At 37.9% G+C, this 13,979-nt stretch overlaps 1 protein-coding gene across 1 annotated transcript; it reads right to left on the minus strand.

Annotated features, from left to right (window-relative positions):
* Positions 1-920: 920 nt before the first annotated feature.
* On the minus strand, positions 921-13,892 carry LOC139962783 (complement factor H-like). Its single transcript, XM_071963104.1, has 8 exons — positions 13,731-13,892; positions 8,211-8,435; positions 6,919-7,104; positions 6,384-6,557; positions 5,694-5,939; positions 4,469-4,663; positions 3,349-3,513; positions 921-2,924 (listed from the first exon to the last, which is right to left on the minus strand). Exons 1-8 carry the CDS (start codon positions 13,795-13,797, stop codon positions 2,914-2,916), a joined length of 1,269 nt encoding a protein of 422 aa, XP_071819205.1. The 5' UTR covers positions 13,798-13,892; the 3' UTR covers positions 921-2,913.
* Positions 13,893-13,979: the final 87 nt, after the last annotated feature.

The raw sequence follows: 13,979 nt of genomic DNA on the forward strand, positions 1-13,979 counted from the left end.
CTGGCGCCCCCAGCCCCCGGTTCCTACGCCCTTGACTAAATATATCACGAAGACAATAGCAAACCTGACTTCTTGTTCCGTCAACTTGCTGTAGTTAATCTGCATAGGCTAAGCAATAGTCCTAGTATATTCAATATTCCATATTATCAGGGATGGACTTTCGCCGCCGCGAATTACCTGGACCTCCGGGCAAAAAAAGTGTTCATTCGCGCGCCATATCCAATAAATGAATGTGTGGGGGTCGACCCTGGTCGAAATTGACTTAGAATTTGTTTCTAAATTTGTCTGATTGGAAAATGCCCTCACATTGGTTCTATACAAATATTATTATATATATATAAATTCAGTATTAAGGGTAATTCGAAAAAAAAGTGTAAAGAAGCAGATAATAATCCGAAAATAATTTAGTTTGAGAAAACTTGTGGTATATCATATACACGGCCTCTTTTCAAAATGAACGGGCGCAATGGTCATTTAAGAAAGAGGAAACGGCCAAGGAGTACGTAAAAACCTTTCTACAATTATCCCGTTAATGGTACTCTCTATGCTGGCTTAAATGGCTTTTTTGATTTGTTTGCTTAAAATATCACCAGTATTACATTATGGCAAAACTTGTTCGCGGGTCACGGTAAACATCTGATTTTGGATAATAATGAGGCTAATGGCCGAGTCACTGATGCTCATTTACATGTGGTTGGACTCTGTAGAGGGAGGGGGTAAGAATGGTAATAAAGGGGTAGGGTTTCATATGGAAATTGAGCTCCGATAATTGAGCATGCTCACTACTTGATTATCCTTTAAAAGTTATATTTTCACGTGGGACATTTCAACGTTTACTATTAGGTTGCATGCATGGGAAAAGTACCTTAGAGGGGAGAGTTCAATGTGCACACAAAGATAACACCACAGATTTAGATGCATATAATTCCATAAAATATTTATTCAGCCGACAAAGTTTTAATAAAAATGTAAATAAGAGGATATAAATTGGATACAAATGTTATTGTGTCCAAAAAGACGAAAATATGGTTGACGAAATCATTAGATTATATGCATAAACGATAGCAAGCTACAGGAATTTGGTCTAGGCCACCGTACCCAAACCCGTATATTGCTTACTAGCCGTAAATACGGGATTGCTAAGAAATTACGTGACAAGAGAGACGAACCAATGGAGGGCAGTATTGATATTATTGAACCGGGTGGCGAAGGACAGAATCTACCAGCGAGCCCACCTTTAAAGAACTTTCTACCTTTGTTCAATTATTTTACCCCCACCCCACCAAAACAAAAACAACTAACCGACTTGAATTTAGAATGCGAGTGCAATTGCTTAAACCAGGACACCCAACTAGATTTGTTTCACCAATTATGAGTGAGTAACCGATCTTTTTGTACGGATTTATAGAACTGACCATTCAGTTGTTCACATATAGTTAAATGAACCTGTTATTGCAATTGATAAGACAATGGACGAACATTAACCTAAGTTATAGCCTAGGAAATGATGTCGTCATCAATTTATCATTTAAAGGAGCCTTCCAACCGTTTAGCATATTTAAAAGCTGAATATCTTGCAAACCAGAATAGCTATTTAGAATCATTTCTAGCTCTAAATTTGATTTTCTTGCAAGATTATACCGTGTCAAGATTAAAATTGTGTCTTTGGTCACCATTAAGACACACACACAATTACTTAACTTAACATTTTCGCCTTTTACAGCATTTTTTTTGGGGAATATGGTTTGACTAATCACACTTATGAACTATGTTGCTTTTATCGATATTTAAATATGAAACAGTACCAAGACTAAAAGATGTCTTAAATTTCTCAATAAGCCTATATGCTGAATGCAACTGTATATACTGCCAAAAACACAATTATAACAATGAAATACCGTTACTAACAACGATTGAACTACAAAAGCACTGTCAGAATACTGACTGGTAAATAGAAGAACGAAATGTAAATAACCGGAATTGCAAAATGATAAGAGTGTATATTTAAATATCTAATATTTGTATTGGTTTTAAAAGTAAATTAATTTGTTATAAGAGAAAGCTTCTCCGTGCCTTCCCCATCATTCCATACAATCTTAAAGAAACACAATAAAAGCAGATAAAGATGAAAAAGCGATTGAAGTTAAATATCAGAAATGTACAATGAACATGACAAGAATGTGCTATAGTTTGTTAACATTAATCACAAGAATCTGGACACAATTTTAAACGATCGGATTTCATTGGAAAAAGCAAGAATCTCACTTGGAATAATTTTGGTTTATCATTATATTCTACCGTATACTAGACTATACCGGTGTTTGCTCAAAAGACTATGCGAAATATTGACTTCACGGACATTATAACTTTTTAGTTATGTAAACGTAAACCCTCCAACTCCCCCACCCCAACTCTCATCCCCCCAAAACCTTTTTTTTTAAATATCCCTTCAGTAATTTAACATAATTTCCAAAATTATCGATGTATTGCAGATTTGTTTTTAATGAATGTAAAAAAGCACTTAAACCATTCTCAAAATCTCGTCTGTGCATGCATGGCAACCCTCAATCAGTTATCATACTGTGTGCCTAAGTGGAAGAGTGGATCTGCGTAATCTGTAATATTCTGTTTACATTATAAAATAAATATAATAAAAGAATTCGCGAATAACTATTAAAAAAAGTGCTCAATAGTACTGCCATCAGATTCCCTTTATCTCAACAGGCCAGCAGTTGTTTTCTGGCTACACAACATCTAGTTTGTCTCATGAAATCGTCTGTAACACCGGCTTTCTTGGAAAGGGGACGACACTGACGGAAATAAAATTAAGTTTTCTTCGGAGATATAATAGCTAAGTATACACAGAGAGCCACTTTGGTGAGATTCAGAGATAAGTTTCTCCAGAAGATAATTCTATTTAGATACTGTTACGGAAGAAAATCAAGAAAAAATGTAAAAGTTTTGTGAAAAACATCAACAGTTTCCCTCAGTTAATATAGGAGTGCGGCATCGTTTTAATAATGACAGGGTACGGTCCCTCTTTGTCCATTATTTTGCTAATATCACTTTTGGTATTAAAAATGCCCTGTTGGTGAAATATTATTAAGAGAAATTAGAAAGGAACATTTTCTTTTAAAATTAAAATGACATAGTGAATTAGAAAAAAAGTGTTGAAAATCATTAAAATACTTTGAAATTGTTAAAACAGAATACGCAGAGGTCGAGAAAAATTGTCACATTTCCCATGTCCTTCAAATTTGGTGCCCCCACCCCTCGCCTCACATCATATCGTACGTTGTTCCCAACCCCTCTGTCGCACAGCAACCCCCGGCCCGGGAATACACTCACCTGTACAAGTAAGTCCAGGAGTAAACGTTCCGTCTTGGCACTGTGTCGTCACAGTATCCCTTGGCACATAGCCATCGTCACATTGTAGTATGACTGTGTCACCGTGAGAAAGCGGTTCCTCTTTACCTCGAGTTGAATGTGAATTTGCAGGGAAGAAACAGGAAGCTACAGAAGGAATTAAATATTTAAAATTGTAAGGAGACTGGAGTTGAGAGCCGATCAAGATGCTTGAACATTCTTGCGCAGATTATATCTAGTTGGGCCCGGTGCCTTTTCTTACAATGTGTAATGTATGAGTCCGAATCCAGTTGTGTAGCCTCTAATACTCCTTCGCGAATGTGTGATTCATGATCCTCCATATAGAGGCTATATGTTGTTTAGATTGAACATAAATTTCTCCTTCGATTGAAATTTTGCATGTCGAAATTTTCGACATAACAAGGTTATCTGTGTCAGGGTATAATGTTCCGAGGTGCTGGTACTTAAACCTATACGTGGCACGTTTTTATAGAGACTATTTTTTATAGGGTGAAACGCGATCCCCGTTAAAATACTACATAGAAAGGTTAAGTATTTATCACTATAAAAGTCAGACAATATAAGTCTATTGAATAGATTGAACTGAGTGGTTTAATTTCCATGCAAGTTGTTATTCGGATACATACGTTAGTCGAGGGACACAGATGATTGTGCAATCGACGGTGAAGCCTCACTTTGACACAGTTTACCTTTTACCCTGTTGGACATTAAAGGGTGTGAAGACTCGCGCACAAAGAAACGTCTCATGCCGGTAATCTGACCTAGTTTCGAATGAGGTGTAACAGAAGTGTTAGACACCATCATCGATTCCAGAAAATACACACACAACTTGCTACCCGTGGGTAATTAGACACTGGTGTACAGTCGATACATACAACTACGGTCAATACCCACATCAAAGTGTACATAGCAGCGTGGACATCACAGGTCTAGATAAAAGATAACAAGGTATCACGTTTCATTACTGTCTGCATTTTGTAGCGAAAAGAAGAAAACGTCATTTGAAAGCAACGGAAAGTTAACTTTTTCAGAGCGCGGTACGCGATTTGGGATGAGTCTTCAATGCCTTTAATTAACTTACCGACACATTGTGGTATGGCTTGGTTGTCCCATCTACCGTCATAACAACTAGCAGTCTTGACACCTAGTACAGTATCAGTTGTGTCTTGGCATTCATAAGTCACGTATTGTTCGTGCTCCAACAGATTAGTCTCAACCCCATGTGGATCTACTGTCTTCACGTCAGCTGATAACCCTGATAATGTTCTGCAAGGTTCTAGAAATAATAAAAAAGTGAAACAATAATGAACAGATGATTCTATAGTTGGTACTTATGGCATGATAGTGCGATTATGATTACAGCGCGACAATTTGATCTGTTGATAAAAAAGAAAGAGAGACAAAAATGTATATCAGTAAAGAGCTATATTTAATGTGTACTGTACAACTCCTAACAGATAGTGCTCCAAGCTGGGAGATTTGACATCTACCTGTTCCAGGTAGCATGTCTGTGCCCTAATTTGGCTGGGAAATGTTCATGTACGAATCCGGCGAACAGACAAATATAAGGACTAACAACACCACAGTATAGAATGTGGCCGGTAATAACGCACATCATATTATATATATATATATATATACTAACCTCTCACTTCAGTTTAAGTTCTTAGCAGCAACTATTATCAATAGTATCTATAAAGCAACATTTGTGAAGGTTTTGCATGTTCAATATTTGCATATGACCGTCGCAATGTCATAGCGCCATATCGGCTTCCTCCCCTGTCCCCTCTACCCTCCTTACCCTCTCTAGCACGTACCCTTTATACTCCGTTCATACCTAACAATTTTTTTGCCCCCATTAGGACTTCTTCAATGACATTTAAATACACGCTTGTCTCACAACATACCGTACACATTGAACGTTCTTAGATGCTGCATTGTTGTGGTTAACACATTTGTAGTGGCTATCATCGTAGAAAATTACTTAAAAGAAACAAACAACAAGCAAACGGCATCACAGTTCTTATAAGGTTTATCATAATTGAACACTACAGATAATGTTTTTAGCAACATAATCTCTCCACATTCCATGAAGTTACTTGGCACTTCCAAGGCCTTGTAAGTTTCATCTAAGCTTGAAATTACTAGCGGTATCATAAAAACATACAAAAAAAAATGGTCAAGGTGGGGGGGGGGGCGGTCGCCCCTCCTTGGCTACGCGCATGCATCGGGGATAGCTTCGAGTTATACCATGTGCAGAGTATATAGACAATAATTGTATATTTATTACAAAGATAAAATGTTACCATGGCAAGTAAAGTTGTGTATATCCTCTGTCCATTGGTAGCTTCCACCCGTATCAGTGCAATGGATGATGGATACTACTGGCCTTACGACCCATTTTTCACCGGCACACGTAAAAGAGTCGATGAATGACCATTGTCCGTAGCAGTAATTCGGTGGTTGCAAGTTTCCATATCTCTGTGGAGAAGCATAATCCAGCCTTCCATCTATGCTTTCTTCGCTCAGTTCGCATTGGTCGTCTGCACATTCTGTTTATATTGTAAAGATAAATATATTGTTAAACGACTCTCGATCACCTATAACGAAACACATGATTAATGTAGTCACGGAAGTTTCCAAATGAATCTACATAAATAATTTTTTTATTTATATAAAATTACATACGAATATAAATTGTCACTGGAAGACTGAAGAAGCAGACTATTTCACAGGTCATATATCAAAGTTGTTTAGTCCGTCCTCTGATACAATTCCAAAAGTAATTAAGGGTGGATTTGTGGAAGACTATATCGGGGCTTAGTAATTAAATACATTTGTTAACTCTTTCAAGTTCAGAAAGAAAAATGAAATGACATATTGTTTTGGGTTTTACGTGTTATAGAAGCCAAGATAAACCAACATGCATGACCTCAATTTAGTATATCATGATAATTGAATCGGGTTTGTGCCTCATTTAACGATACTATACTTACGTTCTATTGAACATATTATTTCAGGATCGAAGCTTCCATCGCTACACGTCGATGTTCTTATGTCCCGTGGTATGTACCCATCTTCACACTGTAGTGATACTACTGCCCCATGGACAATCGGTTCTACCACTGCCGAATCGGTAGGTGATGTATTATTTGGAAAATTGCAGCCGGCTATAAGTTAAGCATAAACAAAGAATAAGAATAGGAAAAGATTAATTAAAGACGTAAACGAAACGGTTTAGGCTTTGTACCACATGATACCCAGTTAAACCAAGGATGTGTAAGAGACAACATCGATATATTTGAAATTAATCATAATTTCTTAGATTTTGCAATTCCACTTGTTAACTTCAAGTGACCCTACCGTTGGTTCATGACGATACCCAGTCTTTTGAAATGACTTGTTTTCTTTATTTTGGTACACTCGTATCCACGTTAATTTGAACACAGTGACTGTAGTATATATACACATTCAAAATATGAGTTAAAAGTTAGGTCGATGGGTTTTCTATTTGTTAACTTTTAGTCTTACCTAAGCAGTTGAATTGTTGATGTGTGTCCCATACGCCGTCTGTACACCCTACCTGTGCACTACCAGTTCCTGAATATCCCGCAGGACAGGAGTACATAACAAAATCTCCAGAATCAATCGTTTCTGTCACATCTCCAGCAGAGTTCTTCGATATAACATTCTCACCGGCATCGACAGTGCAAGGACCTAGGAATAGAGAAATTAGATGGAACTAAGACGTTTGGTCACTTTTTCAAGCAGTTCGAAGAAAGAAATTTGTATTAAATGAAATACCCGACTATACTTTTTAAGAAAAAGTCGCCCAAGAAAGAACCTAGGCACGAAAACCAAACTACCAAACGACTGATCCGCTCTCAGCCCCAGTCCCCTTGCAACGGGACTGTGACTGTGTGATCATCGTCGGGTGTGCACCACCATTCCCCTCGAAAGGGAACAGGTACTACACATGATCTTAGCCAAGAGGCCGACTATATGGTCACTAGATATACATGAAAGACTCTTGCACAATTCCTGAATTGATGACAGCAAGCCTACTGTTGATAATACCTTGTCCATCCTACAAACGTGAATGACAGCTAGGTGGTGTGGTATAAACACGCCCCCCCCCCCCTACACACACAACGACAATAGTTCAATGGTATAACGGCTGCAAAGGCAAAATTGAAATATTTCAAGATATTTCAAGGAGGGAGGGACATCGTTTTAATTTAAATTTATTCTCTTAAAGTTTTCCACCTTGTGAATTATTGTTGAACTTTAATAAAAAATCGGGCACTTTAGAAACCTCACATGTTTTAGGGCAAAATGTATGTATTTTGTATATTTGCCATAATATTGTTTTTCTTTCAGATTTTATACTAATGTCATGTCCCATCCGTCGCCAGGAGTTTTAGTTTGGAATCTGCTATTCGATAATAGGTTAGCGTCGAGTATAACAATGGTAATGGTATAACAATGGTAATGGAAATGTCGGCATAGGTTAGAGATTAATAACAGTATAAATATTCTTAATTCACTCAATTAAAATAGGTAGGGATGTGTGAAGTGTCGTTCCCAAAATAATTGTTTTATTTTATTATTATTATTATTACTAATTGTTTTAGATTGTATGCAAATACAAAACACCCCTACTTAATAGTGGAATATTGTGACAGGCGAAGGATGGACTGTGATCCCAAAATTTTGACTTTTAAATTAGACTTTCCAGCATATTTTGGAGGCAATACACATGATGACTTCTCATACATGTAACAATCGAATATATAGTTTCATATTACGTATTACTGTCCTACCAGTGCATTTGACGTTGTAGACATCTGGGTTCCAAGCTCCTCCAGTACACCAGTACGTATTACCAGTATCGGAAATGGTATACGCCGGGTCGTCGCAGGCACAGTTGATAATGGACGACCATTCTCCATAACAAGGAGGTGTGCCACCACCGAAGGGTGATACATCGCAGGTCACGTGAGGAGAAAGAAGCGTCGCATCATAGTGACATTCAGGGGCTGTACAAGCTGAAAACAAAATGAATATTAAAATATTGGACGTTTTCACTCGTTTTCATTCTATAACCAGACTTGGATGAAAGTATAGCTACATGTTTGGATAGGAAAGTAGTCACATAGCAGATCGGTTGATATATTACGACAGAAAGCTAAGCAAATGTTAGCTCGCTAGAAGGGTTCACGTGTTTTTGTCTTCATTCATAAAGTTCAAGTTTGCACTATAGCCTTTATAATTTTTTTGGAACTGCTTGCTATACCTAATGAAACTAGAGTTCCGATGGTATACGAACCCAATTACAGGCATCGATTGAGATGAATACAATGAACATTAGTGAACGAAGACATAAACTCAACCATCATCTTGACCTTAAATGCAGACAGAAATTTTGCGAAGGACAACTCCCCCACAACAGCTGAGAAAAATCTTGCTCCACTAGGCCGATATTCTTGTTTACAAGTTTTGTCTTAGGGCTGCCATTTTGTAGATATGTGGTTGTCATAGGTGACTCTATACAGCAATAGCTTCTGAAACTATACCATTAGATTTCTCTTTCAAGTGGTTTTCTTTACAAATTTTATAGGTTAAAAGTTAGTAGTTTTGATAGTGAAACCATGATGCCATTATTATTAGAATGTTAAGAGTTTCACAATTTAAAATTCAGGTTTTTGCAAACCTATCGTCATGACAGAAAATGAATTTTGTAAAAACAAATAAAGAAAAAAATTAAAAGAAAGGCATGCCATGTGATTCGATGATGTCATATTAAGACTTGATCAAGCCTTCAACCTTGTGTGTGAATTAAGGAACACTAAATCAACTGTGGTATATTCTAAATGGAATGAGAATTGGTTAAGCTGTTTAGGGAAGTTTTTCATGACGGTGATTTTTCTTTCTGTTTAACAAACAGTTATGGCTGGACATAAAGTATAAATGGTTTAAATTGAGAGGATAAAATGCGTACTTTTTGTAAACCAAAAGTGATCTTGAAGGCTGCAAATGGAACTGTGTGAAAAAGATGTTCGTGGAAATACTCAGCAATGTATTACTTCAGATACGAATCGAGTGGTAACTTATATATGATATTCTGTCGGTTTTCTGATAAAATCTTATAACCATATTTAACTTTAGCAAAGGATTCAAGATTCTTTACGAAACCCTGAAATTAAGTTGTTATTTCTTGTGTTAATAGAAAGATTTAAGCTTGTACTTAGCTGAAAACAATTAAACATAATTATCTACGATTCGTAGACAGGCAAAATAGGATAAAGTGGGTTTTCAGAACCAGTCTGTGCGATCTGATAAACGTAAGCAAACAGCTTTTGATTCAAACAATAGAACTGTAAACATTTCTGGCTCATCAAAGCATAAATCCAAAATGTAAGCAGGTAAGGGAATATCCATTGAAGTTTCCTAGGGCAATTAACCCGGATGTTACTATCTCCAGGGCTGCTTTATCGCACCACACCAGATTTAGTTCTGATAGGAGGGCCTCGCGAATGCCATTCTGGACTTGCTTCAAGTCTTACGATTGAAGACAAATCGTCAAAATAAAGCACTAAAACGATATAGATAACAAAACTGAGTTTAGGCTGAGTTTAAAGGTTTGATATATCATATCGCAGTCCAAGAAAAAACAAAACAAACAAACTTGAGTGGTCTTTTTGTTAGAGTACTTTAATTGATGAACTTCAGATGTTGAATAGAAAGTAATACAGTGGATAGTAACACAATCTGGACTAATACCAGTCAATGGTCGGCAACTAATCGAAACCAATTATGTATCTAAAGTACCCTTTCATGAAATATCATAATCTATAATGATGAAGATGAACTACTTTTAATTATTGTTGACAAAACATTCAAGCTCTCAAGATCACAAAAACTCTTTGGCTATGTTAACCTTTATTTTATTTTACTTTAAAGCGATTCAATTTTTTACATTCTCTAACAACGTGAGCAAAGTTTGCACCCCATCCATCCACCCACCCACCCACCCACCCACCTTTCAACCCCCTCACCCCCATGCCCTTATAGACATGTTGATCAATTTCGTTGATTACATAGTCACTATATTAACAGAACAAGAAAATATCAGGCCTCCTTAAAGTTTTGCAATAAGCTAATCTGGGCAGACAATGGGTTTGAGAAGGAATTAAACCAACCGACCTGAAGCTAAAATCCAGTTAGTCAACGTAACTATATAGTCTTCTTGGAAGTCGCATGTAAATGATTAAAAATTATACCGGACTTTGTAATCCAAAATTGTCGGCGTTCTCTTTACTTGAGAGTGGTGTATAGCCAGAAAGCTAGCTGGTTTAAAGTACCTATTTTAGGGGGAAACTACCTCTATACAATGGATCACTTCAAACCTTATCGTTTTATCTCTATGTCTACATATATACATACATATAAGTACTACATAGTATATCAACTAATACGGTACAGATAAGGACTTCAATAAACAAAGGGAAGGTGACCAACTCTAAGGTATCAAAACGGACAGTACTGAATGAATTGCCAGTCCAAGAATTCTTGCTTGAAAGTAGCTGCCAGTTTCTTTATTAAATATCACAAAGCCTAAAAAGCAAATATATAGCCTAAAGCACATGGAGTTTATTGTATTTTTGGTTGCAGTATATTTAAAACAGCATACGCCTGTACCCTCGTTAACTGATTCCGTTACTATTCAAAACTAAACGTGAAAACTAAGACAACAGCTTCTCAACATTGATGATAGTTAATGGACGAACGAGATGTAAGTGACTGAAAAAAATCCCACAAAATGGAGAAAGTATAATTGTAAAAGTATCATTATCCTATAAGGATATTCCGGGTAAAAGGGTTGCTGTCAGTCTTCTGCATCTTTCGGTCAAAACTAAATACTTGTTGCTTTTTGAATTGCGAAAGTGTAACTTTGTGAACTAAAATGATTTCTGGCAATTGCAAAGTAAATGATGTCATGCATCATGGCTCTTGAACTATAAGTAAAGTGTTTCTCTTTTACCTAATTCTTTAAAATATCTGAGTCATTCATCCACAGACGAAATAGTTTAGCCGACCAAATATTTGATGAAATTAAACCTAACGGTCACGTTTCGGTAGAGTTGTCGAGTGCCAAGCTGTCCCGCCCCCACCCTCTTTGCACTCTTTATTTTTCCTTTCGAAATGGAAGTACACAATATACCTTATCCTAATATATTTACCCGGCCCTTCCAATTTTTCTCGTATCCCTTGATTGAACCGGTGCCCGTGGCTGTTGTCCCTATGTCCCAATTCTTGTCAGTCCCGCGTTAAAGCCAACAATACATGGAATGGATACATGGAACAGACTTCGACAGTGACCCTAACCGACAATGAACATACTACCATACAGTTGGAATACATTTAGTGTTTCACAGATGAAAGAAATGTGCAAACCTGTCGGTTTCTGTCTGCAATTGCCGCGGTTTGCAACAATGCGAGATTGTAAAGCTGTTATACATTTGTAAGTGTTGATAACGGGGGGGGGGGGGGGGGGAGGGGTAACGACGAGTCTCAGGAAGTACTGGTTCTAAATGTTCTACTTTAACTTCTTTTTTGGTTCGCTTTGTAAATTTGATCTCCGCATGAGTATGCAACTTGTTTCAAATCGTTAGGTTATCTTGCTGTTTCCAGTGCGTAGACTGATCGTGTATGGGCTGCAGACATTATCCAATGCTGAGACCAGTGTTTATCAGGTCCATAGCCAGGCTGGGGCTTAAGGGGACGTTGTACTCCCAATATTTTATATGTAAAAGATACAGTATCGTGCTGATGGTGCTCGCCGCATACAAACAAGCAAGCCATAATAGCTATGATTCTCTACTTGTACTATAACAGACTTTATAGCATGCCGAATGGTTATCATTTCCTTCGTAGTGCCACCACTTCCAGATTTCCCGGCTTCCGCCTTACTTAATCATAAGTCGCTAATGTGCGACGAATGTTACTGAGTACCTTGCCTGTAAAAGGACATACGAGGCAAATACGGATGTGATGAATCATGCATTAAGTAAACTGTCTGTGTAATACTCGCTTGAAATGGGTAAGGGGGGGGGGTGAGCGCGTGGTTGGGAAGTGTGGGGTCGTGGTCAGTGGCGTCGCCAAGGGGGGGGGGGGCAGGGGGGCACGTGCCCCCTGAAAAACCTAGTGCCCCCCCGAGTGCCCCCCATCTGAGATTTGGGTTGGTAAAAAAATATATATATTTTGTTATATTCAACTCCCATCATCTGAGTTGGTTTTTCATAAGGACAAAGAAGCACAGTAGTTCGTATTTTCTTCAAATGGGCTGCGAAAAAATGAAAAAGTTTATCCTTGACCGTCGGGTATCGAAGTCGTAACCCACGCCATCTTAATAGATAATGGGAGAAAACGAGAAGGACAAGAAAGGAGTCGGGGGTCATGCACACATTAATTCAACAAATGTAGGTTCTATTGATAGGGTTAGGCATAATATCGACAGCATGTGGTTCATATCCTCTGCAAAATTCTGCGCGTTGTTAAAATCATTACCTCAAAAATAGCAATTTCTGGAGATATCTTCAGATCGAATTTAGCATCAAATGTGGCACCATTTTGCATCTAGCCCATCCTCCGTATGCGAAATTTTTAGGTGGACCCCCTCCCCTTAGACCCCTCCCCCAGGACGGCGATCCGTATCCACCTAAGTGCCCCCCATCAAATGCTGTGCCCCCCTGTGCCCCCCAGACTGAAAAGTCTGGTGACGCCACTGGTCGTGGTGGGGAGGAGGATGTAGGGTGGAGAGGAGGGGGGGGGTGAGGAGGGAAGGAATTTTAAGGAAAGCGGATCGGTGCTCGAAAAACTCATATAATAAATGTACAGCCTACAAGAAATTCCGTTACGTCATGCCTTGAATGGCTTCCCCTATATATCACTTTGACAAGTTAATATTGGGCAGTTCTATATAGGCTATGGAAATAACTATAGGTAACATTTATACGAAATATCAATTGGATATGTGATGTATGATATAATAGCTTTAGGCGCACAATACAATAGCTCAGTACAACTTATGGAAAATATATATAAGCTTCCTCCCAATGGACATCGTTATATTGAGCCCAGTCGAATCTTACTGCGAGTTACTGCGAATATTAGGTATAAACACTAAGTATGAAAGAAGCTTCGAGAAACGGCGCGTATTATTTATAGGTTACTATCGTTATATAGGGTATACATACTGCATTCTTTACTGCGGTAATAATCAAGAAGAGCTTACTGATCGGTATGCCGACATTGTTAGGTTACGATAGGCCTATACTTACTCTGAGCAGTCACTAAGTTCCTTGAAACAATGTGAAGAACAGACGTCCATAACACAATAAACTTCATGTTTGTGACTAGGAGTTTACCCTGACAGAGATCGTGGGTATTGTAATGAATGTATACAGGACCGTGCTTAGATCATGTCCAGATTTGCACATAATCAAACTTTGGGTTTGGACTTTGTACGTTGGTAAAGAAGAAGAAATATTTTATTGTTGATAAGAGAGGTGGGTACTAGGGCAAAGTAA

This window comes from Apostichopus japonicus, chromosome 21 (genome assembly GCF_037975245.1).
Source record: "Apostichopus japonicus isolate 1M-3 chromosome 21, ASM3797524v1, whole genome shotgun sequence".
Taxonomy (NCBI): Eukaryota; Metazoa; Echinodermata; class Holothuroidea; order Aspidochirotida; family Stichopodidae; genus Apostichopus; species Apostichopus japonicus.

Excerpts from the sequence above, each read along its gene's own strand:
- LOC139962783 (XM_071963104.1), bottom strand. The coding sequence starts at position 13,797 with ATGAAGTTTATTGTGTTATGGACGTCTGTTCTTCACATTGTTTCAAGG. Across the intron at positions 7,105-8,210 it reads CTACAACGTCAAATGCACTG|GTCCTTGCACTGTCGATGCC; the intron begins GTAGGACAGTAA and ends CTCTATTCCTAG. Across the intron at positions 3,514-4,468 it reads AGCCATACCACAATGTGTCG|CTTCCTGTTTCTTCCCTGCA; the intron begins GTAAGTTAATTA and ends TTCCTTCTGTAG.